General features: G+C 37.9%; 7 protein-coding genes and 2 pseudogenes across 13 annotated transcripts; 7 read left to right on the forward strand and 2 right to left on the reverse strand.

The window, feature by feature from the left end:
• Nucleotides 1-1292: 1292 nt before the first annotated feature.
• LOC111787512 lies at nucleotides 1293-5432 on the forward strand (annotated as a pseudogene).
• A 444-nt stretch (nucleotides 5433-5876) lies between these two features.
• Nucleotides 5877-8937, forward strand: LOC111789042 (protein FLUORESCENT IN BLUE LIGHT, chloroplastic-like). Of its 7 annotated transcripts, none has more exons than XM_023669659.1 (5): nucleotides 5877-6011; nucleotides 6479-6588; nucleotides 6921-7083; nucleotides 7510-7830; nucleotides 8579-8937. In XM_023669659.1, exons 1-5 carry the CDS (start codon nucleotides 5915-5917, stop codon nucleotides 8779-8781), a joined length of 894 nt encoding a protein of 297 aa, XP_023525427.1. In that variant the 5' UTR covers nucleotides 5877-5914; the 3' UTR covers nucleotides 8782-8937. The 7 variants fall into 7 exon arrangements, with proteins under 7 accessions (XP_023525427.1, XP_023525428.1, XP_023525429.1 ...); XM_023669660.1 differs by having other exon boundaries at nucleotides 5890-6011; nucleotides 6533-6588; XM_023669661.1 differs by having other exon boundaries at nucleotides 5918-6011; nucleotides 6537-6596.
• Nucleotides 8938-10185: 1248 nt separating this feature from the next.
• On the reverse strand, nucleotides 10186-11474 carry LOC111789044 (protein TIFY 10b-like). Its single transcript, XM_023669667.1, has 3 exons — nucleotides 11155-11474; nucleotides 10650-11055; nucleotides 10186-10526 (listed from the first exon to the last, which is right to left on the reverse strand). Exons 1-3 carry the CDS (start codon nucleotides 11297-11299, stop codon nucleotides 10388-10390), a joined length of 690 nt encoding a protein of 229 aa, XP_023525435.1. The 5' UTR covers nucleotides 11300-11474; the 3' UTR covers nucleotides 10186-10387.
• Nucleotides 11475-12972: 1498 nt separating this feature from the next.
• LOC111787900 (exocyst complex component EXO70A1-like) lies at nucleotides 12973-15299 on the forward strand. Its single transcript, XM_023667992.1, has one exon. It carries the CDS (start codon nucleotides 13130-13132, stop codon nucleotides 14948-14950), a length of 1821 nt encoding a protein of 606 aa, XP_023523760.1. The 5' UTR covers nucleotides 12973-13129; the 3' UTR covers nucleotides 14951-15299.
• Nucleotides 15300-15350: 51 nt separating this feature from the next.
• LOC111788513 (proteasome subunit alpha type-6-like) lies at nucleotides 15351-17487 on the forward strand. The gene is made up of 5 exons (XM_023668848.1): nucleotides 15351-15361; nucleotides 15578-15639; nucleotides 15784-15878; nucleotides 15978-16059; nucleotides 17191-17487. Exons 1-5 carry the CDS (start codon nucleotides 15351-15353, stop codon nucleotides 17361-17363), a joined length of 423 nt encoding a protein of 140 aa, XP_023524616.1. The 3' UTR covers nucleotides 17364-17487.
• Nucleotides 17488-18220: 733 nt separating this feature from the next.
• Nucleotides 18221-19134, forward strand: LOC111787904. Its single transcript, XM_023668000.1, has one exon. It carries the CDS (start codon nucleotides 18485-18487, stop codon nucleotides 18869-18871), a length of 387 nt encoding a protein of 128 aa, XP_023523768.1. The 5' UTR covers nucleotides 18221-18484; the 3' UTR covers nucleotides 18872-19134.
• A 1136-nt stretch (nucleotides 19135-20270) lies between these two features.
• LOC111787905 lies at nucleotides 20271-20964 on the forward strand. The gene has a single exon (XM_023668001.1). It carries the CDS (start codon nucleotides 20478-20480, stop codon nucleotides 20844-20846), a length of 369 nt encoding a protein of 122 aa, XP_023523769.1. The 5' UTR covers nucleotides 20271-20477; the 3' UTR covers nucleotides 20847-20964.
• Nucleotides 20965-21353: 389 nt separating this feature from the next.
• LOC111788514 lies at nucleotides 21354-22534 on the forward strand (annotated as a pseudogene).
• A 157-nt stretch (nucleotides 22535-22691) lies between these two features.
• Nucleotides 22692-26270, reverse strand: LOC111787903 (kelch repeat-containing protein At3g27220-like). The gene is made up of 7 exons (XM_023667999.1): nucleotides 25836-26270; nucleotides 25058-25246; nucleotides 24291-24520; nucleotides 24032-24202; nucleotides 23686-23791; nucleotides 23305-23511; nucleotides 22692-23113 (listed from the first exon to the last, which is right to left on the reverse strand). The coding sequence occupies exons 1-7, from the start codon at nucleotides 26043-26045 to the stop codon at nucleotides 22943-22945; spliced, it is 1284 nt and encodes a 427-aa protein (XP_023523767.1). The 5' UTR covers nucleotides 26046-26270; the 3' UTR covers nucleotides 22692-22942.
• Between the last annotated feature and the right edge of the window lie 337 nt (nucleotides 26271-26607).

The following is a 26607-nucleotide window of genomic DNA, read 5'->3' on the forward strand; positions in this document are numbered from 1 at the left end:
TCTTTATTTATAAATTTACACGTTAATTATATATATATATATATATATATATATATATATATATATATCTAAAAAAATACCTTCAAAACTCGAGACCTTAAATTTTCATTGAATTTTCAAAAATACGGTTAACAAACCATTAATAATTTGTTTAAAAATACTCTTAAATTTTTAATAATATTTCAAAAATATCTTCAAATTTGACTTATATATAAATATATAGGTACAGACATATGTAGTTATAAGATAAGTACGTAATTATAAGATCAATGGTATATTTGAACATAAATCAAGACATTAACCATAAATCAATTTGAATAAAGGAAGTTCGGTCTTGTGATTTCACGATTGAGTTTGAAGTAACTTGTGACCATAGAAATGGTTTAATGTGATGAAATGATAAATTTGATTTGTTTGCAAGTAGTTAGAGGTTGAACTTACTTTATGTCACACATATCTCAGATATTTATTAAACTTAAATATTTTCTCATATAAAAAAAACTTGATAATTGATATGATGTTTGAACAGGTCTTTATATATGTATTCAACGTTAAAATGATATTCCTACCATACCATGATGCTGACGTGTGCGGGACCGAGCTCTTAAATAATTTTGCAAATATTTTTTTATTAAATTGAATGGTGTCAAGTGTGTAATGTTATGTAATGACGTGTAAAATAAAATAAAAATGAATGGTCGGATTTGTATCTGTGTTGTCGGCTGGGGAGGGGTGGGGTGGGGTGAGCCTTCTTCCTCGACTCAATTGATAGACTCAAGAAACCAAGCTGCAAAGCCATATAGAAGCCGAAGGGAAGGAACGCCACTAACCACTCATTCCAATCAATCATTTAACCAGAAGACTTTTGTTACTCCCATCTTCTTCGTCTTCATTATAAACCAATGGCCTCTGAGCTCCTTCTTCCACTTGTTACAGAGGGACATATAATTCATAATTAATTCAATATGAGTTTCCTCCACAAGCTTTGGGACGAAACCCTCGCTGGTCCCGCGCCGGATTCCGGCCTCAGTCGCCTCCGCAAGTACAACTCCTTCTCCGCCTCCCGATCTCCGCCGATGCTAACCAACGACCGCGCCTCCAACATTCCTCCTAGTATCGAGATCCCTAGCCCTACGCTCTCTCAGAACTCATCCACCACCACCACTCCACCGCCCACTCGTAACTACTTCATTTCTTCTGTTTAAATCCCGTCTCTTGATTTTGATCGGGTCGTTATTGGTGTTGAATCATGCAGCGCCGGAGACGCCGCGAGGGGACGATATGAATAGACTGGCCAGGAGAAGAACCATTGATTATCCTCGCCGTCGCCCTTTGGAAGGATCTGACCCAACCAGCACCCCTTCTGTTTATGATTGGTTAGTTTTTTTCCACCACTTTTCATAAATAAACTTAGTAATTATTTTGTTTGACAAATTATTATTTATTCCCTAAATTTTGCTCTCAAAAACCCTTTTGAGTTTTAAAAGTAATAATACACTTCAACTTTCAAATAAAAAAAATCAAAATACCATTTCTATTGGGAGCATACAAGTTTAGGGTTCAAAATTTAATTTGAAGCCAAATAAATGGGTTAATTAAGAGAATTATACAAAATTAATTGAAAAGTAGTATAGATATTATGCAGATGTAATATTATGATATTTAGTGATAATTTTATGGTGAGATAATTGTGTTTTATGATTATATAGGATCGTTATAACTGCTTTAGATCGTTGACGGATAGAGAAGAGCATTGGAAGAAGAAGAGAATAACGTGTTTTCTTTTTCTTTTTTTACAAGAAAATTGCATTGGATTTGGATATATTTTCCACTCACAAGAAATTCCCTTACATATGTAGAAAGTAATATTAGAACATGCAAAGAGGATGTACCCGAAAAGGGTTTTTTTTTTTTTTTTTCTCTTTTTTTTCTGTAAATACTAAGCTTGCCTTTTCTCATTTGTATTTGGATATTTTCATTATATATATATATAGAGAGAGAGAGAGAGAGAGAGAGAGAGAGAGCTTTAATCCTATCTTCAATCTTGGCACATCTGTGGAAATTAAAGCAAGAGAATTGATTGATAAATAATAATGGGTCGTAATGTTTGGGCTGGGTGTGTTATATGTATGGCCCACTTGGTGGATGTTAAATGTATTTTCAGGTTGAGATTTGAATTATCCATAATTAAAAAATTGTTACAATCATACGATCTTTTGATATATGAATTAAGCTCAAATCTATCTCCAATTGAATTGAATGCTCAAAAAAGAAATCATTCAATTATCTCCTCAAATAACTCATTGGCGTTAATTACGATAAAGCAGAGTAGTTGGAATGTATGAACAAATTTGCAATCTCCATCGGTTTTAGGTTGGTATATATACATATATATAATATATATTTGTTCTACACTTCCACTTCCAGCAGCCACGTAATCCTTATCAACACTTTTTATTTTCGGCTTCTACTTCAGTTTCGAGTTTAGGGTTAACAAACCTGAAGGTATAGATCATGTTTTTAAATTCTCCATAAATATGTCTCCAACTCTTGTTCCTTACTTCCAACCTTCTGTTCATACCAAAATCTCTCATCATAAATTTAACCAAGTACAGAAAGTTCTTTCAATTCATTCCCGCGTCTTTCAACACCTTTATGTTTAATCGATCCGTGGGGGACATCTGTTACTGTTTTTCTGGTCACTTTTGTTCCTTACTTTCAACGTCCTGTTCATACCAAAATCTCTTATCATAAATTTAAGAAAGTACACAAAATTCTTTTAACTCATTCCCGCGTCTTTCAACACCTCTATGTTTAATCGTTCCGCGGGCGACATCTGTTACTGTTTCTCTGTCAAATTTGAATATGATCACTTAATTAAGAACCTTCTGGTCTCTATTTTGTCAGGGTAAAATGTCTTCTAAACCAGTGAATGTGAATGACTTCAAGGAATTGGCTAGATCAGCACTTCCCAAAATGTATTACGATTTCTATGCAGGGGGAGCTGAGGATGAGCACACTCTAAGAGAGAACATACGGGCCTCTCATAGCATCACCTAATTTTAAACCTGCCTAATCATTCTTTTGATAGAGTAATGCTATATACTTACTATTCGGGGTTTCGATGGTTTTTAGGATTCGACCTCGAGTTCTTGTGGATGTGAGCCAAATTGATATGTCAACAACTGTCCGCTTCTTTCAATTATATGAAAACCACTCTTCTTTTTCACGTTTAACCATCTTTCCTTGTTGGCAAATTTGAATTTATCCTCCATTTTGTAATCAGGTTTTCAAAAGGCGTGATATCACGGATTTGATAGTACAGAGAGCTGAGACATGTGGATACAAGGCCATTGTGGTGACTCTTGATACTCCTTGGCTTGGTCGAAGGGAGGCTGACATGAAGAACAATTAAGTATCTATGCCTCACATCTCATGCATTGTATGTATTCCTTTTGCTGGGTATTGAGTGCTTCAATTGTAAGCTACGCCTTTGTCTTTGTCTCATCTGGAAAATCAATTGGATGAATTTGTAGGATGATTGCATATCCAAAGAAGAATCTTGAAGGCCTCATGTCTGTTGAAATTAACTCTGTGAGTAATGGTTCAATTTCCTTGTTGAGAATATTGGAATTACATCTCACCATTAAATCTAGATATATTTGTTAGGAATCATGACTCTTCAAAATAGTATTGTATTGTCCACTTTGAACACTAATCTCTTATTACTTTGCTTTGGACTTCTTCAAAAGGCTTTGTACTAATGAAGATAGTATTGTATTGTCCACTTTGAACACTAAGCTCTCATGGTTTTGCTTTGGACTTCTTCAAAAGGCCTCGTACTAATGAAGATGTATTCCTTGCTTATAAATCCATGATGATTCCTTAAATTAGCGAATGTGGGACTCCTTCCCAACCATCCTCATCAGTATTTTTAAGGATGTGTTTTATAATAAATATCAACTCACAATCTCATGCAGGAACCCGGTGTACAATTACGAACTTTTGCGAAAGCAACTGTGGACGCATCTTTATCCTGGAAAGTAAGTACAGAAAGTTGCTCAGATTCCTATCACACACTTGAATGTGTGCTTTACTTTGGTGCTTAATAAGCTTTGGAGCATATACTTCATATAACTCAGTAATTTAACTACTCCTATGTTGTATGGACTTCTTTCAACTACGGTAATGTAATGAATATACAGTGTTTGAGAAATCTTTCGAATCATCATCTTGATTAGATGAGATTTTCTGCTACTTGAAAGGTTTATTCTTCTAACATTCATGTTCTTCCAGTTCAGTTTTAATATTTTTCTGTTCACAGGATATGAAGTGGTTAAGATCAATCACTAGTCTGCCAATTCTGTTAAAGGGGATTCTCACTCGTGAAGATGGTAAGTTAAGTTAAGTTAAGTTTTTAAGTGTTAGGAGAAAACTAATAAATACTACGCCCGAAGCGATAAACACAAGTAGCAATTATCAAGTACGTATCAGATACTGTGATGGCCCAAGCCTACTGCTAGTAGATATTGTCTTCTTTGGGCTTTCTCTTAAGGCTTTAATACGCATTTGTTAGAAAAATGTTTCTACACCCTTATAAAGGGTGTTTCGTTCTCCTCCCCATCCAATGTGGGATATTACAATCCACCCCCTTTAGGGCCTAGTGCAATCGCTGACACTCGTTCCTTTCTCCCATCGATGTGGGACCCCCACCAAATCACCCCTATTCGGGGCCCAGCGTCCTTACTGGCACACCACCTCGTGTCTACTCCGTTCGGAGAATAACCTCCTCGCTGGCACATCACCCAGTGTGATACGATGAATGAAGTAAAAGATGTGATGAGTTGTAGAAATGCTTATCCATCTCAGACAGCACAATTTTCCTTTCAATATATTTCCTTGCTTGGTTTATGAGTTTTGTCCGAGTTCATGGATAGGCAATTTCTTTCATTAGCTTTCTTGATGATTGGCAGCAACTAAAGCTGTGGAAGCTGGTGTTGATGGAATTATTGTCTCCAATCATGGAGGCCGCCAACTAGACTTTACTCCGCCCACTATTCTCGTTCTCGAAGAGGTCAGTTTCGCTTCATTTTGAGCTACTATATTGCTCAAAGATGTGAATGCAAGGAGATAAAATTACTTCAATTTCTGCATATGTTAGCTGGAAATGCTGAAGAATGAGTTAGAGACCACCATGGCACTCTCAGGTTGCCCATCTATCAGGGATATTACTAGAAACCATGTTAGGACACAGTATGATAAGCTGCAAGCAATGCTTTGACGTGTTTGCCTTTTATTATGTAACCAAGCACAGCTACTCTACTGTTTCACAAGAAGACAGGTCTCTGCAACGATGTATCTCTCTAAATTCAGTAATGTTATTACATTATTTGGCAACTTCTCAATGAAATAAAAAATCTACCCTTGGATCATCTGTCGCCTTTGACCACTTTTTGTGCTATCTATCATATGGAAACTAAATTAATATATTATTCGAAACACGGTTTGGAATAGATATACGACCATAGAAAATGAGCCCATCACATCCAACCTAAACTATCAACAATATTGTCGGCATAAATATTTTTTTGTTAAATATAAATAATTTGTGCCTTAATAAAATTAAAATTTGTCCAAACTTAATTTAAAAATATGCATGTGAATAAGTGAAAATTAAAATTTTATAGGGAAAATCGAATCACTTTGACAAATTTAGTAGTGAAATTTGTTTCTTATTTTTTGTTTTTCCCTAAATATATTCGATAACCGACGCTGACCGCCGTTTCAATGCTTGTTAAAATTGCTTCAGTGGCAAAAATGTGAATTTTCTTGAAGAAGGAGGGTCCTTTCTAATCATTTTAAAACAATTTATTGAGAGGATCGCACACTGGAATAGCTACGTTTATCCAGACCAATGGCGATGGCAATGCGTTGCTCTTGCTTCCTTTCCCGCCCGAATTCCCCGCGATCTCCTCCCTCTGATCAATTATTGAGGAAAGTCCATGTTTCCGGTTAGTATCATGGTGCTTATAACGTTCTTTTGTTTTTCATCTATTCTTTTAAGTTCATTTCGAATGGAGATGCCTGTTTAGAAGCTTTTAGCTTGAGGTTTTGATGTTTTGAATAACTGAACATGTTCCAACCATTTCTCGATTAATACTTAGGATTTCAAGCATTCTCCTATTAGATGAGTTCTGATATGGTTAGGACTGGGGACTTAAATGACAAATTAAGGAAGAAAAAGGATTTCCTATCCTGGCGTGTTTATGTGGTCGAAGCAGGCAAATGAACTTATATAGTTACAAGTTCAAGTAAAATAAGCTGGTGTTTTTTGGTTCTGGGCACGGAGCATACACTAATTTGGTATTCTTTCATTAGAGGGGAAATTGAGATTCAACCCAACTGTTCGTAACATTTCAACTTTAAGAGTCAGAACTAGCTGACTTAGGAGTTACTTGTGTGTCTTTATTTATGGCAGGGAAAATACCTCATATTTCACTTCATGTGAACAATTTTGTTACGTTTTGTGAAGACAGCATTGTCAAACCACTTGGGATGCAGAACTTTTTGCCGGTTCTAAAATGTCAGGTATGATGGTGAGTTTTCCCTGCTGATCAGTTTTGAGTTTGGTACATTAGATTGTGTTTTTGTTAGAACTTTCAGTCAACCAGAACTTTCAAATGAATGTTGTGTTTAGATGATATCAAAAGGAGTACTGCACTTATTTAACAATTATTGTTGGTGTGATTTCCCAAATAAAAGTATGATCTGAGACTCTGCTGAGTGTGAAAACTTTAAGTTGCAGAAGTACTGGAAACGTGTAAGAGTACTTTAGTTAGGGTTGAATTTCTTTCCACTACTTGTTATTACTATGTTTTTGGCCAATTGAATATGATGTTTAATAAATTTATATGTGGCAGGGAAATATTGAGATGAGATCTCCAGTTTTGGCGTTTCTTTTAGCTAATGTATTTACATTTTCCGCACCATTGAAAGCTATGGCTGAAACTTGCGAGGCTGAAAATTCTGCTTTCAACATGCCAATACTTCTTTCTGTCGCCCTTGTAGGGGCTACTGTTGGAGGTAACGGTCCTTGATGATATGTAGGATAGTTATCACTTGGTCACTTGTATAGATATTTATCTCTTAGTAATCTAGAAGAGAAACTTAACGACTGAGCTTTTGATCCTTGTGCACAGCATCATTGTTTTTTTCCCCACTTTTTAGTTTTGATGGGGTAGGCGTGGAAAGGGGAATGATAAGCAGAATAATCCACTGTAAAATTTCCCATTAAATTCCAAACAAAAACTGTTGGCCTTTCACTTATGGCCAAATTTATTTGTCTTAAAGGGTGGAAAAAATGTGGATGAGAAGTAATTTGCTGGGTTTCACTATTAAATTTCTACTTGTTCCATAGTAATTATCCTTTGCTATATATCTTGTGAAAATTTTACATTTCTAGCTGAATTGGGAACATAAAACATATTTAATTTATAAAACTTTTAATAGGGTTACTTGCTCGGCAAAGAAGGGGAGAGTTGAAGCGATTGAATGAACAACTTCGCCAGATTAATGCAGCACTAAGAAGGCAAGCAAAAATTGAGTCTTATGCTCCCACCTTAAGTTATTCTCCAGTTGGTGGAAGAATACTTGAGAGCGAAGTTATTGTTGATCCAAGGAAGGAGGAGTTGATCTCGCGATTGAAGTCTGGAAAGAACTTTTTGAGAAATCAAGACCCAGAGAAGGCGTTTGTGGAGTTTAAGACTGCTCTTGAGCTTGCTCAGGTTCTACAGGATCCGACTGAGGAGAAGAAGGCTGCAAGGGGTTTAGGTTTGTCTTTGATCTCCTATTTAACTTCTTCTTTCTTATATTTCTTAAAAGACTGAGCTCCTTTTGATTGTCATGAAAAAGTCATTCTTTGATATCTGTAATATTTTACTGGGAGCCGATTGCCAAAATTATCCACATGCATATTACATATACGCGGAAGTCCTGTATTTTCCATATTTATTAGATTCATAATTAAGGCTAATTTCCTGTTCTTATTCCTTCTACGAAAACAAGGAAGTTGTTATACGAAATCAAGGAATAGTTCTTGAACAATGATTTGTTCATTGGATTTAATTCCTTAAAAACCAACATGTTGAATCTTTAACTGTCTACCTGCATCAATCTCCTTGTATGTATACAAAGCTGCATTCTGGCTTTTCACCAATCAATAACCCTCTTCAAAGGGCATTCTCATGGGAGGAAGTCTCGGTTATAGGAGGTGTAAGTCTTCTTCTGTAGGATGCACAAACCATTCGTGTATCGAAGGGGAGGCATCGACCGTGATATTTAAAATTGGAGTCCCACCTGGCCTTGGAGCTGCCTTGAAAGCCTTCTAAAATCAGTTTCTTCTGTTAATTTCATCAGGTTATGCACCTAGATAAGGGCTAGCGTTAGCAATGTTGCCTTTCATGATCTATGCATATTTTTCTCCACAACTTTGTTTCTACGTCAACTGCAATATAAAATGTTATTATTGTGGAGCAATTGTTGGTCTCACTTTGATACGAATTGGGATTGAATCTTTCAGGGGCTTCACTGCAGAGGCAGGGAAAGTACCGAGAAGCAATCAAATACCATTCATTGGTGTTGGCAATCTCTGAACGAGAAGGAGAACAATCAGGAAACACTGAAGCTTTTGGAGCAATTGCTGATTGCTACACTGAACTTGGGGATCTTGAGAAAGCTGCCTACTATTATGATAAGTACATAGCGAGGCTGGAAACAGACTGATCTATTTGCAATCACCGGTGGTTTTTGTTCCTTCATAATGTAGCCAAGTACTTAGTTTTCGTGAATGGTTGATAGATGTTGAGTTGAGAATAATTGCAGAATCGCATCATTCTCTGTGTTTATTCTATCTGAATTCCGAAATATTACTTTCGAGCCTCCTTTTTTTTTTTTTTTTTTTTTTTTTTTTTTTTTTTTTTTTTTTTNTGATCAAATGCTTCGTATATAAAGTACTTATAGTATTTTCAATACTTCGACCAATCGAAGTATTATGTTTTATCAAGTTTGAAGTGTGTCGAGTTCTTGGAGAGGCACTGTATACGAACTTGACATTCAGCAACTCAACGAACTTGAAGGGGAGTCTGCATTAAGTTCCCTTTTCACCGTTTTCTAGTACGGCATCATGTCAATCATGGGCGGAACTAAGAATCTTCATCGAAGGGGGCAAAAATTTACTTTCGAACTCTTTACATATAATCTTTCAGAAACATTTTAAGGGTTGTTTCCGTTTTGTTCCCCTGAAAATTTGGCGAATAATTCATTTCTCGCCGATATCTGGATGATGTTCTAATGAAGGGTGCAAGCTTGCGAGGAAGAAGAGGATTGGTCTTGTGCAGTGCATATGATCCTTCTTCAAACTCTAGAGTTTTGGACCAGTCGTTCATTTGTCAGTTTTAATTGCCTGATTTATCTGCGTTGCCTCTGCTTTTTATAGTCATCTTATGGATTTGTCCACTATTTTGATTGCAGATCAACCCCTGGGAATGTGCACTACTTCATATGTGGGCATAAAGATGTCTATTTAGCGGGCGGAATCGGGACTCCATAAGGACTCGCCCAGAATGGGGTGGGAGGTTCTCGTTTAAACGGGGGAGTGGGAAGTTTTCCCCATTCCCGCTCTGTGGACAATCTCGTTTAAGAGGTGATAAACTCCCTTCGTTAATGCATGATCTAAGTATTTACCTCTATAACATACAGATAGAATCTGCGCTACTACCTTCATTAATGTATAATCTAAGCATTTACCTCTATAACATACCCATAGAATGTGCACGCAGGGAGGGCTCTTTATGGGACTCCATGTATAGGGTGAAGTATAAGATTTCAATCATTATCTTGATCTGTGACATGGTATTGAAATAGTAATAATAAATCAAATCTTACCATCTAGATAAATACTATACTCATTCACGGCACAATTATTAGGTCCAGTTATCTTATGTCAAACAAGATACTAAATTAGCCTTTGCTTGGAGAAAAGTTGTCTTCAAATATTTCATTCTATCCCGTTTAATTTTCATGTTCAAGCACTTCCCTTTGAATCAAATTAAGATTAAGTTTCAGGTTAAACCAAATTGCAGCATAAATTATCCAGATCAGCCATAATACTTCCATAGTCCCCGGAAATAAAACATAGATCTAAAAATTTCATGAAGTCAACAAATCAGCATCTTTAGTCTGAAAAATAGTTACAGAGCTCTGTTCTTGTTCATATCCATTCTGATGGCAGGAGAAGGGTTATGACAACAGGTATAATGTCAGAATTTGAAGGTTAGATTAGGCAGAAGCTTAACGGAGTAACAACTATGGTGATTTTATAAAATTTTGCCTATATGTTTAGATCAAAGTGGTTTGAAGATAGCTGGTTTCCCTTCTCGCCGGTGTTGACTCTGTAGCCTTCGCCGGCTGGTTTAGAAGAAGCAGAATATTGCTGTGAATCCAGTTGGTATGGGGCTCTTGCTGAAACTCTGAATAGAAGCAAATAAAAAAGAAGTAATCTTCCATTGATATATATATATATATATGAAGTTCAAGCAGAAGCGTATTCAAGAAATTCGAATGGATTTTCAATTCTTTTGTCTGAATCTTACCTGTCCTTTCTCTTCTCGAAGAATCGATGGAGAGAAGCTCTTCTTGCAATGGGCAAATCGCAGGAAACTTTGGTCTGAGATTGTTCTTTGGCGGCGGCTGGCTCCGTTACCTTGTTGGACACAGCGGCAGCGGCTTGCTCCGTTACCTTGTTAGACACAGCGGCAGCGGCAGAGGCAGATCTGGAAGAGGACACGATTCCCTTGCCGGCCATGGCCATAATCTCTTCCGCCCTCTCCGATGGAAGATCATTGAACACCAGCACTTTTCCTTCGTAAAAAATGGTCATTTGCATCGCAGACGGCGGCTCCGCCGATGGTAGAAAAAGCCCCACCGCCTTCTCTTCTGGGTTTACCATGTTCGTCAGCAAGTTCATTATTGCCGGCGGCCGAGGCGTCGGAAACTCATCTGAAACACAGCCATTAAAGGAACAATAAAGTTAGCGAGGATCCACTGGGAAATGGTTTGAATTAGTTAAAAGTTTTCAGAACCCAGAAATGGAAGTACCTTTCGGTTCAATCCTGGGGGAAATTCCAAGGCCTCTCTTCTCCTTTAAGTAGTGGCTCAGCAGATTACAAGTCTGCGCAAAACTGGACTTCTCCGGCGCCCGGCCCAGCCTTCGGGCGGCGGCGTTGTCGGAGGGAGTGGACATGGTGGAATTGAAAACAAAGAGTTTAGGGGATTTGAAGCAGATGTGAAAGACTTGTGTGTTAAAATTTGTTGCAAGCTTTGAATATGAGAGGAAGAATATATAGTAGAGCTACCTTCCTCGCATCTTCCTTGGAAGCTGATTGGTCTTCTTTTTGTCTCTTTTTTGTTGTGTTTTGAAAATTATTCATTTGATTAATTTATTTGAGTTGAAGCACGTGGTTTATAAAACATTTAAAAAAAGGAGACCGTGGGAAGGAAAAGCAATTCTTTATTTACTCAATACCTTAATTCAAGGGGCCAAGAGTTGTGGCGGTTTCTCATTAATACCTCTTTTTTTATACTTGGATATTTTTTATGAAGTTGTGTGGGAGTTTCATCTTAATGTACACTAAAAGCCCAATAAGAGAGAGTGAGGCCCAAGCCCCAATAAGAGAGAGTGAGGCCCAAGCCCCAATAAGAGAGATTGAGGCCCAAGCCCCAGTAAGACTCAGGTTAGCCACAACTATCCAATCATATAATCATTATTAAATTTTCTTCTTTTGAATTTATTTGTTTGATTAACTGTAATTTTACATGTACGTGCGAGCATGCATGCACGTGGATGTCAGGCTAATCTGTCACATCATTAATTAAAATCATTAAATTCGGACAATAATAATATAATAATAATCAGACAAATCGGTTTTTGTTTTCTTCCGCGGCAAACCAGGGAATCATGATCTAAGTATTAGCATGCCACCGGAACGTTCTAGGCCATTCTTTTATTTACTTTTAATTACCCAATATTAATTTCCAAATCAATAATTTATTATTATTATTATTATTATTATTAAAGAATTTAACACGTGGCAACCGGATGGAAATAGATGACTTCCTCGCAAGAATCATATGGGCTTTTATAGGACAGCCCATTATCAAACAATGGGCCACAACAGCGAGCCCAATGATTGAACAATATGAAATGGCTACAAATCATAATAACGATAATAATATTACATATTACGATTCTAGTCGGTGTTTTAGTTATGTTAAAAGTGGAAAGTCCGTAATATTTTCAAAATTTTATTTTAATAATATGTTTAGTTCAAACATTTATGGGAGTGGGAGTGAGTTTCCATTTAAGAGTTACGTGGGCCCACGCAAGTACTCAAAAAAGCCCAAGCAACCATCCTTTTGTTTGCAAAATCGAAGTGATTGATTGCCTATTTTTTCTGACCATCATTCAATTGTTCTCTCTGCAAAAACAATTCCTTTTATTTGTTTCTAAAAAAAAAAGTGTCAATTTATTGTGCAAATAAAGGCCTAAACTTATATTTACAATTTTAAAAATTATATTTAAAATTGTCTTAAATAAGAGAAAAATAGGTGGGTTTACTCCAATCTATTTGTCATAATCTATAGTTTATAAATGTTGTCATTATTGGTCTCCAAAATAACAATAATTGAAAAAGAAGTTAGAATCATAGCTAATTATACAAACCCAAATGTTATCAGTATTCAATAACAATATTTCTTTTATCCTTTATGTGCATAAATAATAATTAAAAATATAAATAAAACCGAAGATGTTAGTAATTTAATAATTCTTCGTAATTAAAGTAGACAAATTTAAAATAGAAAAAAAAAAAAAAAAAAAAAAAAAAAAAAAAAAAAANAATTCCGGGAGGGGAAGTCGAAAAGTGATAATAAAGTCCACATACTCTGCACTTGGTGTCCATCTGTATTGTCAGCAGAAATACAGACAGAGCGGTACCTCCGCCTCTTCTTCCCCGGTCATCACTCACTTCCCACACAACACCAAGATCTCTCAGATTTTGGTTTCTGTTTGTTGATGGAGCCCTACCATGAAGTTTCAGAAATGCCAGAGCAGATTATACTACGCTGGGACTCTGCTGCGCCGGATGAACTGAAGGATAACATGATTTTTGACTCCGACAGGGAAGAGATCGACCGATACTTGCGGGCCGTCGATGAAATCCAGAGGTCGATGTCGTCGGCTTCGATATTGGACGATCAGAACAAAGTCGATTCCACTATGCAGATTGCCATGGCCAGGCTTGAGGATGAGTTCCGTCACATTCTGTCCACTCATACCATTCCGATCGAGGTCGAGTCGCTTACTGATCCGTCTCCATCTGCTTGCTCCATGTCCAGTTGTACGAGTGCTGTCTTCGAGGACGTGAACGACGACGAAGCGGATTCGCAGGAAGTTCACCTCGATTTAAGTGGTAGTCCAAGTTTTGGGTCAAGTGGACGATCGAGCTATCGGAGGACGAGCAGTATTCGTGAAATTGATCTGATACCTTCCGTGGCGATTATCGATCTACGGAGTATTGCTGAGAGGATGATAGCGGCAGGGTACCTGCGCGAGTGCATCCAAGTCTATGGCAGTGTGCGAAAGTCCACCTTCGACTCCAGCTTCAAACGCCTCGGAATTGAGAAACTGAGCATTGGAGATATCCAGAGGTTGGATTGGAACGAGCTGGTGACGAAGATCAGAAGGTGGATCAGAGCGGCAAAGATTTCCGTTAGGACTCTGTTTTCCAGCGAGAAGAGGCTCTGCCAGCAAATCTTCTATGGCATAGGGACCGCCATAGAGGATGCTTGTTTCATGGAGACTGTTAAAGGTCCTGTGACTCAATTGTTCAATTTCGCCGAAGCGATCAGTATTAGCCGTAGATCGCCGGAGAAGCTGTTCAAGATTCTAGACCTCCACGATGCCTTAACAGATTTGATACCTGACATTGATGTTATATTCGAATCAAAATCGGCGGAATATATTCGGATACAGGCGGCGGAGATATTGTCGCGGCTGGGGGAGGCCGTCAGAGGAACTTTATCGGAGTTTGAAAACGCGGTGCTGCGAGAGCCGTCGCTGCATCCGGTGCTGGGCGGGACGGTTCATCCGTTGACAAGGTATGTAATGAACTATGTGAGTCTGATTTCCGAATACCAAGTGGCCTTAGAGGAGCTCATCGTGTCCAAACCGTCGACGGGCTCGAGGAACTCGGCAGATATGGATGAGTTTTCGGAGGTAGAGGGGAAAACCCCGCTAGCGCTCCATCTGATATGGAGCATCGTGATTCTGCAGTTGAATTTGGAGGGAAAATCCAGGCAGTACAAAGACCCTTCTCTAGCTCATTTCTTTATCATGAACAACGTTCATTACATTGTTGAGAAGATAAGAGGATCCCCGGAATTGCGAGACATGATTGGAGAGGTTTATCTGAAAAGGATGACCGGGAAGTATCGACAGGCGGCGACAAACTACGAGCGAACAACGTGGGTGAATGTGGTGTACTGCCTGCGGAACGAAGGGTTGAATGCGGGGGGAAGCTTGTCTTCAGCCCCCTCAAAGAGCGCTATTAGAGAGAGAATGAAGAGTTTCAACGCCATGTTTGAGGAGGTTCACAGGACGCAGTCGGCATGGTTGATCCCAGATCCTCTGCTGAAGGAGGAGCTTCGCATATCCATAACCGAGAAGTTGATCCCGGCTTACAGGTCGTTTCTTGGCCTCCATGGTCACCACATAGAGAGTGGAAGGCACCCAGAAAATTACATCAAGTACTCGGTTGAGGAACTGGAAAATGGCATCCTGGATTTCTTTGAGGGTTGCTCGGTACCCCATAACTTGAGAAGGAGATCTCACTGAAAAACATGAAACTAAAATTCTTTCAATTTTTGGAGGAGTTTTTGAGGTCATATGGTGGTTGCCTTCTTTATCATGCTTCTAATATTGGGCAACTGATCTGCTCTGCTTTAGCTTTCCAACGGACCCTGAATTCCCCTTCCTTGTAAGCATTTTTTCTAAATTATTTTGTTCATTTCTTATTATTTATTTTGCTGGCTTCCTCCTCCTAAGCATCTAAGTCTTTTCCAGTTCAGCATTTTTCCTCTTTTCCAAACAATTTTAGATGTCTATCTCATATGCGTTTGTATTTAATTGACGAAGAAGCTTTGAAAGCCTTCAGAAATAGCAAAAAAAGAGAATTTAGTTCTCATTTTCACTTCTAAGTATATTACTTAGAGCCCAATGTGGCCCAGAGAGCCCAATGTGGAACAGGTACTCATACTACACTGTGGAGTTGCCTAGTTTAGATTGTGAACCTGCAGAAGCCCAATATGATATGAATATGAATATGAATATTGAATACCTTTTCTTCCAAAGAAGAACAATACCGAGTGTTGTTTTCTTGGCGACAAAGCTTCGGCTTTCTTTACATCGCTCCTCCTATTTACACACATTTCACTCGAGCAAGAAGAATCGGAAGAGGTGAAGCGGAGGTGGATACGATCGTCACATCACAATTTTCTCACCCGAAGCTCGTCTTTTTCAAGTTGGTATGTATCTTAGTTCTTGCAGTCCACTTTCTTTCTGGTTGTTTTGGGGGAATAAGTATGTGGCATCCCCAGAGTGTATGAGCTCCACCATAGTGTGTTCGTATAATTCCAGGTGATTTATTGTTTTTCTTAAATCGAAAACAGAATATGCATTTAAGGCTGTCAAGGCTGCTGGAATTACTTCTATTGGCGTTCGCGGTAAAGATTCAGTTTGTGTTGTGACCCAAAACAAGGTTCCGGTGAGTACAATTGGTTTGATTCTTAGAGGACTTTTCATCTTTATTAAGAATATAATGTATGGACGATGCTGAATGTGTTACTTTGGAAATTCAATGCAGGACAAGCTTCTGGATCAATCAAGTGTCTCACATCTTTTCCCTATCACAAAGTACCTAGGGTTGTTAGCAACAGGCGTGACAGGTATTTCTCGTGCGCTTTTCAGATTTACCTATAGATATATCATGAAAGGAGCCTTATTTGTTCATGCTACCTACTACGCTACTGAAATTAGTTTTGGCATGAATCATATGCTGTATAGGATTGCATCTAGCTAATGACGAATCATAACGTGGCATTGCATTGCATTGTGATGTATTGATGTGATCTCTATTGCAGCAGCACCCTTGCCTAGATATTGCTTAGGGTTAGGAATCATGGATCTCCACACTAGTATGATATTGTCCACTTTGAGCATAAGCTCTCGTGGCTTTGCTTTGGGTTTCCCTAAAAAGCTTCATACCAATAGAGATGTATTACTTATAAACTCATGATCATGTATTACTTACTTATAAACTCATGATCATTTTCTAACTAAACTAAGGTGGGACTTCCTCCCAACAATCCTCTAACCCTTGGTTATTAACTTATTAGTTGAGAAATTTCATGGAACCTAATAGGACTATTTATCTAATTTTCAGTCAATTAACAATTGAGCATATTACTCTATTGGCGGGTGGAGGCTAATATGAATGAAAGAAAGAAAATTGTATTCATTTTCAATATGATTTTCCGACGAAAGGTTTCAGTTAGTTAGCTCATCTACATAGATTAATCGACGAGTGATCTAGGCAGAAAACGAAAGGAATGAGGACATAGCAAATAAGATTCTAGCTCACTTCTTCCCCTTTTTTCAAAGGTCACCGATCTACCATATCGTATGAACTTTCCACGTATGCGACTCAATATCTCTAAAACCTTTTGAAGATCAAAAGCAAGTTGTTGGGTAGTTTGTATTTTTACTAACACGTCATTCACATACACTTTCATGTTTTTATCGATCGGTAGCTTGTTCAACTAGCTTCTTATAAGTGTCTCCAGCATTTTTGAGGAATAAGGGCATGGCCTCTTATAAGTATCTCCAGCATTTTTGAGGAATAAGGGCATGGTGGTATAACAGAAAGTTCCTACTTCGATAATGAAAGAACCGTCTTCTTCCATTGCTATTTGATTAGAAGCTTTATATAGAAGATTGAATATATGACCGTGAAAGCAGCCTTTCCAACAGTTGTTTGGGATGAGTGGTCACTAATATGATTTTTGTACGGTTTTCAGCTGATGCCAGAACATTGGTTCAGCAAGCAAGGAATGAAGCAGCCGAGATTCGTTTTAGATATGGATATGAGATGCCGGTGGATGTATTAGCTAAATGGTACCATATTTATTTCATACAGTACTATGCAATTATTATTTTAATTATATACCGCACAAGTAAAAAATCTGTTTAATCATATGAACTCTGGATTGTAGAGCAAAGAATAGCTCCACATGTTGCTTATTGACCTTACTTTATCGTTGCATATTCCATAACTTTGTTCTGGATATTGTTCAAATCAATTTGATTTATAACTTTATATTTCAAATCATTTTGAGATTAAGTTTCTTCTACTCCAACTACCTCCAGTTGTGTGTGAGCTTGAACACATATTTTAAGCATCAAACTGATGTTGATATGTTGTTGCACTCTCTTACTTCATTTCAAGTGCAATGGGTGCTGAAGCTTGTTATTCCTGTGGATTGCTGTGTGCATTACACGTTAGTTGCCATTGGACATCATGAGCTTACCTTCGCTGGTCTCTCAAAGATGTACATATAGAGTGCATTTTTTCATCACAATGTCAGACGGTTTTTTCCCCAATGTGTTTAGGCTTGGAGTGGTGGATAAAAAGAGCTGGAATCAATCAATTTCTTGGAAAAGAAAATGAAGAACCATCCGGAGTTCACCTATGAAGAAACAGTACAGGAGGATGTGCTTTCTTTGAAACTTCACATGATACTAATGCATAGAAAAGCCCAACACTATAATGAGATAGTATTGTTCCTTGCTAGGATTGGGTGACAGCAAATTAGATGCATCAATCATGGACTTGTCTCTCTCTCTCTCTCTCTCTAGACTTTTCTCCTTCAAATTTCCCAACCACTTTCATCTGCAGACACAGAGGCAGTGGCTGTGGGTGTAGGAGAAATAAATCCCAATACAGTGCTTTCCCCTTTTCAAATGGTTTTCATGTCAGACCAAGAATCTGGGGAAGAAGGAAAGTGGGAAAGGGAAAGATAAAACCCCTTTTCCTTTTCAAGGTACGCCATCAATCTTCTCTTCTTCTTCCCTTCATCATTGATCCCCTCCATTCCCAAATGGGTTTCTTTTATTTCTTCACACATGTGATTCTGTTGTTTCATTTCCTTCTGAAGTTTTCTGAAATGTCATGGATCAACTTGGTATTGCTTTCTAAGTCCTCTTCTTCGTTTTTTTTTTCTTTCCTAAAGGTGTTCGGAAATCTCTGCGACCACTATCACAGAACCAATAGCGGCGATAGCAGCGCCAGTCCCGGAAAATCCTGCGGCGGCAATGCTTATTGGGCAAATGGAAGTTGAATTTTTTGCCAACTGTGAGTGTTGTGGGCTGTCGGAGGAGTGTACAGAGGCTTACATCGAGGGAGTCCGCCGCCGATTCGACGGAAAATGGATTTGCGGCCTGTGTTCGGAGGCAGTTCAAGACGAGATTCTCAAGTCCGACGTCGTACTAATCACCACCGAGGAAGCCATGGCCAAGCACATGAGCTTCTGCAAGAAATTCGCCGCCACCGCAGGGCCACCTCCGGACCCGACGCCCCATCTCATAACGGCAATGAGACAGATCCTCCGCCGCAGTTTAGACTCCCCAAGAGCCTTGAGGTCCAAGCGGACCAGTCGAACCTCCGGCGCAGACAAAATACGCGGCCGGGTTCTTGGTTGACATGAGCAATGAATTGACAGATAATTGGGAATAGAATCGATCTTTGATGCTCAATGTGAAATGGTAAGGCGTTAAGTTAGATCTCTGAATCTGTAATTTTGCAGAAATATAGTTTCTTTTGCTATTGCTTTCGTTTTATTTTCCGAGAGAAAATTGACTCTGAAATAGGAATAATACTGAATAACAAAAAGACAAATTAAAGGGAAATTTGTGGAAATGGGTGACCTAAGAGAATCAATAATTGAGTTTGAAAAATAGGTTAAAGGAAATTAATAAAATAAAAGGTGTGCAGAATTCTTGGTTGTACTTGTTCTGCTACAGCTGGTGAGTGTGTTTGTTTAATGGACCCGATGGCCGATGCAACTCCAACTTTCAATATATTTAATTAGAAAAGAAAAAAAAGTATAATTACAGTTTGTCATAAATAAATAAAAATAAATAAATATTTACGGATAAGGTCAACATGCATAGAACCATGATAGATACATATAAACCGAGACGCAAACACATAGAGAGGCACATTGTGGCTTAGGTTGTAGTGAGTGCAAGCAAGAGGAATACGCCTATTGGCCCAAAGTGTCGGCCATTTTTATTCTCAAAATCCACCTTCATTTACATGGAATTATGTGTTTGGATTTTAATATATACTTTTTTCTTAATAAGCAAGTGGCCTCATTAATCATATTAGATTCAACCGCTATCATAAATTATATATATAGACGATTATTAAATATTACAAATAAATAAACTTAAATTTAAATTTGAAGTTGGAAGTAAAATAGTATGACGAATCAACTATTGGCGGCCGCTACTGGAGTCACTAGGGTGGTTGTGGTAGTCGCCGGAAGTAGATAGCAGCTGGTAGCTGACGGAGGTGGGTGGTGGTGGCAGCGGCTACTAGAATGGTCACCAGAGATGGAGTGATGGTTATTAGAGGTGGTTGGTGGCAATTGTTGGCGAAGGCGGATGGTTGGGGTGGTTGCGGCGAGGTGGATGTGGCGACTGTGGCTGAAGTGGTCGTCGGTGATGGGCGGCGATCGTAGTAGGGTGAAAGTGAAGTGTGAGGGTAATTTGTACATTTATTTCTTAAATTCATTTTTGAGAAAGTCATTTTAAGTGGTAATTAAATACGATAATTATCACAATAAAGAGTGTTAAATAAAATAAAATAATATGCGAAGAAAAGACAAAGTTTTGCAGATATTATCCCACAATTTTAGATATATATATTTTAAATGAATGAGAAATTTATAGAAAAGGAAGAATATTATATTTGAAATAGTTTAGTTAGGAATAAGTTAAAACAGGGAATATAAAAATCAAAGCGACCTTTGAAGTGTATAGATGGAGTTACATTACATCAAATTAAGGCTGGCTCTTAATAATAACAAAATATATAATTAAATGTGAAAGGCCATATGAACATAAAATGATGTAATTAATAATGCATATTATCTTAATATTTAATTCAAAACAGCCACTGCAGTCCCCATGTTCTAAGCATAAGTTCTTACTTCATTACTCTCTCTATTTTATGCGTTCCTCTTCTTAGCTCCTTGCCTCACACCTCTCTTTCTTTCATCTCCTCCATATCTCTCCTTCTCAAATGCCTCAAAGCTCTGAGCAGGAAGAAGGGCAGCAGGCTGGTGCCGGGTTGCGGTGGGCGACACGTCAAGGGATCCAGTTTCGGAGGCGACGAATGGCAGTGGCACGGCTCGGGGGGAAGAGGTCGGGGCGGCTCGTGGCGTGGGGGAGGAGGCTGAGGAAGATAAGGCTGAGATGGGTGAAACTGAAATGCATAGCCATGGTGAAGAAGGTGAAGAAATACTGCGCAAGTTTGATGAAGGATATGATGGAAGCAGGGGCGTATGGTGACTCCTACCAACATAGGCTTCTCTTGGAGACTTCTTTTGCCATTCCAATTTTGGGTGTCTCGTTTTCTACGCATTCAACTCATGCTGCAGCGTCTGCATAAATCTCTATCGACTATATATGGCTTCATGATTGGTTTGGAATGATTTTTTAAGTAATTAAAAAAAATACTTCAAAAATTATTCCAAGCGAATTCTTATTTTAATTTTGTTTAATGGTGGACGTAGGTTGAAGATAACATATAAAGTTTTTTTTTTTCTTTCCTACTATAGTGTTTTTTGTTTTTATTGTTCTATTTCTATCCATCAAGCTTGTGTTGCAATCTAGTGTGTTATGTTTTTTTCTTTTTATGATATTTAAGTTTGGGTCGAAGAGATAAAAAAAATTAAAAGCATCTCATAAAAAGTGCATAATCGGATGGAGAAAAATATTGATTTTCTAAATATTTAATAATTTATTAGACACAGATTATTCTTTTTAACTTTATAGAATCAACTTTAAAACTTTTGTATCTAATGGAATTTATCTAATAGGTCAAATTAAATTATAAATTATAAATTGGGTCTCTTTTAGTTTCAACAAATGCTTTTATATTTAAGTCCAAAGAAAGATGGGAAATAGATGGGAAATAGATGTTAAATTTCTTATTGGGCCCAAATATTTTAACTTTGGGCCTTAATTTCCAAAAGTTTGATACCCGCGGCCCAATTTTTATATAGGATAAAGAGTTGATTAGCCTGAAGCGTGAGGCAAAATTAAAAGGAGGATTTTATGTTGACCCTGAGGCTAAATTATTGTTTATCACTCGCATTCGTGGGTATGTCTATTTTTTGAGTGAACTGGTATATCATTCGCTATACATGATATTATGTTCTGATGTCTCAAATTTTGATGAAATATCAGTATCAATGCCATGCACCCAAAGACTAGAAAGATATTGCAGCTGTTGCGTTTGAGGCAGGTACAATATCAAAGCTGTGGTTGTTAAGCCTGGTAAATAAATCTGGTAGTTACCGATTAGTATGGGGGTGACATAGCTGGTAGATTTTGTTTGGGCGATCACTGCTTTTTTCTACTACAGATTTTCAACGGTGTTTTCCTCAAAGTAAATAAAGCAACATTGAATATGCTGCACAGAGTGGAGCCTTACGTGACCTATGGGTACTTTTCTTCCTAAAGCTTTTGTTTCTTTAAAACAATTTACCTCCACAACAGACTGAACTATTATTAATTTGACTTTTTCAGGTACCCCAATTTGAAGAGCGTTAAAGAACTTATTTATAAAGCGGGGTTATGGGAAGCTAAACAAGCGGAGAGTTGCATTGACAGACAACTCAATTGTGGAGCAGGTCTCTCTCTCTGTCTTCTCATTCTTAGCTAATGTGTTAATTAATTTTCTTACCTTCTCCTATTAAATGAAGGCACTGGGTAAATACGGCATTATCTGCATGGAAGATCTCGTCCATGAGATCATGACTGTGGGTCCTCACTTTAAGGAGGCAAATAACTTCCTATGGCCGTTTAAGTTGAAGGCACCTTTGGGCGGATTGAAAAAGAAGAGGAATCACTATGTTGAAGGAGGAGACGCAGGTAATCGTGAGAATTATATTAATGAGCTTATCAGGAGAATGAACTAGAGGAGGACGAGGACCAGTTTTGTTGTCACTCATTCTTGTTTTTCCCAATCGACTAGATGGATACTTTCTTTTATAACATTTCTTCAAAATTGTTCGAACATATACTACACGTAGTGGTAATAATCTAATCTAAAGTCACCTATTTGCTTTTGAATTCTATGTTCTATGTTTAGTTGCGGCAATAGAAATTCACACCAAAATATGAGTCAAATCCTCCACAAATATATAATCATCTTTCCAAGCTATTATAATATCATCATCTTCCCATTCCAATTGGATGGATGCAGTGTTGTTATTGTACAGGCTCAATAAGAGACGACTATGAAAACTATATAAATAAAAGAACAAAGTTTACCCCATCTAAATGATAGTTGTACAATATTTGTACTTCAGAATTGAGTGGGAGCAACAAAATATTTAGTCAGAGAATGAATACATCTAAGGGTAGGAGGGATTTTTCTTTTCTTTTCTTTTTCTTTTGTTCTCAATCAACCTCTACGCTCTACAAGAAAGGCACAGCACAGCCAAAACGAAGTTGCAGAAGAAATGTAAGGAAAAATTGTCATAAGATGAGTTTCAATTTCGTTCTCCACACTTCACCAATCACCTTCTTCGGCGAGGGATTATCGGGTCCTTTATCTCGTTGTCCAGACGTAAAGTACAACCATCCATCCCAATACCCAACCAGCGTAGTCTTCACACGGAATGGGAGCTTCCCTATCACTGACCATTGCTGCAACACAAATTTCAACAAAAACGTGACTCAACTAAACCAACCTAACACCCCACTCCTCTGGATATTTGCAATCATACAACATAATAACAGTGCAAACAAGGAAGGAGTTGTCTCCCTCTTTAAGATGAAAACGATAAAATTATATTAAAATTTTAAATTACGTAAGGAGTATATGAAATGATTGATACCTGCAAATCCAAGTTAAATTGGAATACTTCTCCATTGAGAACCATCTTCTTGGTTTGAGGATGCTTATCTGTCGTGCCCCCAACAATGACAATTGAATTGTTAACCACCACCCAAGCAAACTCAATATGGGAATCCGGTTTTGGCATTGATGGCAGCACTTTCCATTTCATATCATCATCCAGCATGTAAACATCACTGTAAACCACCTAACTCAACCCACAAGATTGAATATAAACTTCTTGCATTCTAGTTCAAGGCCTTTTTTTCAACCATAAAGAGTGTTAACGACATTAAGAAGTTTCAAAATCCTTAGCAGAGATCAAATACACGAGTAAAGATGTTGACGAAACTAAGGGATAAAGCTGTAGATATGAGCTTACCTCATTCCTGCGAGAGCATTTGAAAATAGGGGATCCTGGTTTTGCCATAAAATCACCTTCTTGTCCTCCGATAACATAAAGTTGGTCATCAACAACAATACATGCCCTGCAACAAACCAAATACACTTGATGAAATGCAAGAGAAATCCATGCAGCGACTGCAAGACAAAGTTAAGAATGTTTTGATCTTTTCGAGGTCTAATAGAAAGACTACTCTAAGCATGCATAAAAGAAATATCAAACTGGTCACTCAAGGTCCAAGTCATCAAGGCTTATAATCATCAACAAACTGGAAATGCGTATCAAAATTGCATTTATAAGTCATCACAAAAGACAGCACAAAGACCTGTGAGGTCCTCCTCGAGGAATAGGTATCTCGCTCCTCCACTCCTTTTCTAAGGGTTTCCCATCCTTCACAGCAAGACTCCAATGCTCCAAACCAGGTGTGTACCGGTTTTCCTTGCTACCGCCCATCACATGGAGTCTACCTCTCCAAAGTTGAGTTGCCGGTGCATACCTGCAAATATCTCATCATGTTAAGACTATTTAATGGTATGACTTCTAATATAAAATCACAGTGTCCGCTTCTTAAAAAGGAAAAATACCTGGGGACTGGTAATGGGGGCATATCCTGCCATTGCTTTGTCTCTGTATCGAGCACAAATGTATGAGCAGTAGGGCCCCGGCACTGTGGACCGTATTGCCCTGTGACTACGTAAATGTACCTTCCATCAGTTGCCATCCCTAAATGTGAATGTGCCATTTCCTTTGGCATATCAAATCTTCCTCCCCATGTGTTATCAGTAAAATTATAAACGTCAACGTGTGAATGTACCTATAACCACCAACAGAAAGGAGATACAAAAATAAGAGCCCAATAACAGAGACTAACATGGCCAAATCTTCCTTTCTGACCAGTAATTGGTTACAATATCAATAAATAAGTGTACCTGTTAGTCATTATAAAAAATTAGGAATAAAAAGCAGAGAGCCTATTAAGTCTGATCAAGTATGCTGAATTTACAGGGCAATCTCCTATTCTGCCATCGGAAAAATATGCCTAAATTTTGCTAAAAACTGATATATTGGTTCTTTAGACAATAAGTATACAGCCTATACAAAAGTTATTCAAGGAAAACAAAAAATTGCAGAAGGTTGCAAGATATTTGGAGAAATCTGCATTATTTTAAAAGCAATTTTGCAGGTTTTTTTTTTTTAACTAAGTCACAGTCACAGTTATCATAATGGCTAAAATAATATATGGAACTTAATGGGCAGATCATCCGCAAAGATGTTACTAGAATCTAGCTGCAAAACATTTCGTTCCCTCTGCATGAACCCACTAGAACTGAAAATGAGGCAAGATTCTCACAAGATCAATGGTGCCATATCCAGCAAATACATATAGAAGATTCTTGATCTGTATTGCAGCACCATCCAAGCGAGGCACAGGAGCAGTTGCCATCTTCTTCCACGTTAACTCTGGAGCTGGCAGATCAGCAAAGGTTGCTGACAGTGTTCTCCCAGGATTAGTGTCTTTACCACCTTTAGCAGCCTCTCCCTGCAATAACCATAGAATGTAGCCGTTAACTGCTTAAAAGGAGAGCTCAGATTGTTCAAACTTTTGTATGGTTTGATATTCTCAAAATAGGAAAGTAAACTGAAAGAGTACCCAAAACATTGCAGACTTATTCCACCATCAGGCAGTAATACTTGCTCTCTCAAATTGTCGTATAATCCAAGAATAAGCATTCTAATTCTATTTCTTCCCAGATTTTTCACATTGAATAATGGAGACAGCCCAACTAAATTATGGGTATAAAATGGTCTACAATGAAAAAGTGAACCCACCTGAGTGAATAGGAGTTCACTCAAATCCTAAAGAAACAAAAGAGCGTAGCATCAAATTGAAGCAGGGAAATGTTAAGATTGACGAAAGATAATAAAAATCGGGAAAGAAGAGGCAATGCCACGGCAAGTGCTAATCCTTCACATATGGTACGAAAGAGACAGCTTTTCAAGTTATACACAAATCTTGTCTCTTATCAAAAAAAAAAAAAAAAAAAAAAAAAAAAAAAAAAANAATCAATATCCAAAACCTTTGAACGTTAAGTAAATTGCACAAATCAATGGACAAGAGTGAAGCTGACCTTGTTGAGATTTCCATGATCTGGCTTTCTGGGCATCGTTATGCTGCTATCGGAATGGTAAGGAGGAGCCCAATTGGATGCGATAGATAATGAATAGGAAAAGCGCGAAGAGGAAGCCCACATAAAGTCGGCCATGAGAGCAAATCCAAGAAGCCCCAAGCATATTAGCACCAACTTCACTGATACGTGCTTCGATGACGGCCTCGCCATCTCTCATGCGATCGAACCCCAACTGTGCAGAGGGCAAATGTGAAAGCCGATTTCAAGATCTGTGAACCGGAGGATTTGTCTGTGTATGGGGCAGCCCCGCCCTCCGTCTCGTCTGTAATCACATTTACACTGCAATTGCTTAATGGATCTCTTATAGATCATTTACAGAAATTATCTAACATTTATGTCCCTCCGTTTTATTCCTATTTATAAATATTTGTGACAAGGTTTTTAGTCCCACCGAGTAGAAGCCGCAGAGAACAAGCTTTCCACCCACCAAAGAGGGAAAATATCCTTCCATTTCTTTTGTTTTGGGCATGGTACCAAAGGATCTTTCACCCAAATTGTGTTTAAATCAATTTTGTGTTTAATCTTATTTTGATTTGGCCCAACTTATCCAGTTATAAAATTGTAATGACCTAAACATACGATTTTTTTTTTTAAGTTTCAACACCTTGTAAATGATCCTTTACACCTTGTAAATGATCCTTTTTTAAAAGTAGTTTCCATATAAATGATGTTTCGTTCTCCTCTCCAACCCACGTGAGATTCTCAAACAAAT

Source organism: Cucurbita pepo, chromosome LG02 (assembly GCF_002806865.2).
Source record: "Cucurbita pepo subsp. pepo cultivar mu-cu-16 chromosome LG02, ASM280686v2, whole genome shotgun sequence".
Lineage (NCBI taxonomy): Eukaryota > Viridiplantae > Streptophyta > Magnoliopsida > Cucurbitales > Cucurbitaceae > Cucurbita > Cucurbita pepo.

Excerpts from the sequence above, each read along its gene's own strand:
- LOC111787905 (XM_023668001.1), top strand. The coding sequence starts at position 20,478 with ATGCCTCAAAGCTCTGAGCAGGAAGAAGGGCAGCAGGCTGGTGCCGGG.
- LOC111787904 (XM_023668000.1), top strand. The coding sequence starts at position 18,485 with ATGCTTATTGGGCAAATGGAAGTTGAATTTTTTGCCAACTGTGAGTGT.
- LOC111789044 (XM_023669667.1), bottom strand. The coding sequence starts at position 11,299 with ATGTCCACTCCCTCCGACAACGCCGCCGCCCGAAGGCTGGGCCGGGCG. Across the intron at positions 11,056-11,154 it reads CCCCAGGATTGAACCGAAAG|ATGAGTTTCCGACGCCTCGG; the intron begins GTACTTCCATTT and ends GCTGTGTTTCAG. Across the intron at positions 10,527-10,649 it reads TTCGAGAAGAGAAAGGACAG|AGTTTCAGCAAGAGCCCCAT; the intron begins GTAAGATTCAGA and ends GCTTCTATTCAG.
- LOC111789042 (XM_023669659.1), top strand. The coding sequence starts at position 5,915 with ATGGCGATGGCAATGCGTTGCTCTTGCTTCCTTTCCCGCCCGAATTCC. Across the intron at positions 6,012-6,478 it reads GAGGAAAGTCCATGTTTCCG|GGAAAATACCTCATATTTCA; the intron begins GTTAGTATCATG and ends TATTTATGGCAG. Across the intron at positions 7,084-7,509 it reads TGTAGGGGCTACTGTTGGAG|GGTTACTTGCTCGGCAAAGA; the intron begins GTAACGGTCCTT and ends AACTTTTAATAG.
- LOC111787900 (XM_023667992.1), top strand. The coding sequence starts at position 13,130 with ATGGAGCCCTACCATGAAGTTTCAGAAATGCCAGAGCAGATTATACTA.
- LOC111787903 (XM_023667999.1), bottom strand. The coding sequence starts at position 26,045 with ATGGCGAGGCCGTCATCGAAGCACGTATCAGTGAAGTTGGTGCTAATA. Across the intron at positions 24,521-25,057 it reads GATATGGCACCATTGATCTT|GTACATTCACACGTTGACGT; the intron begins GTGAGAATCTTG and ends TGGTGGTTATAG. Across the intron at positions 23,512-23,685 it reads AATGCTCTCGCAGGAATGAG|GTGGTTTACAGTGATGTTTA; the intron begins GTAAGCTCATAT and ends GGGTTGAGTTAG.
- LOC111788513 (XM_023668848.1), top strand. Across the intron at positions 15,640-15,783 it reads AGCTCGTCTTTTTCAAGTTG|AATATGCATTTAAGGCTGTC; the intron begins GTATGTATCTTA and ends AATCGAAAACAG. Across the intron at positions 16,060-17,190 it reads GTTAGCAACAGGCGTGACAG|CTGATGCCAGAACATTGGTT; the intron begins GTATTTCTCGTG and ends TACGGTTTTCAG.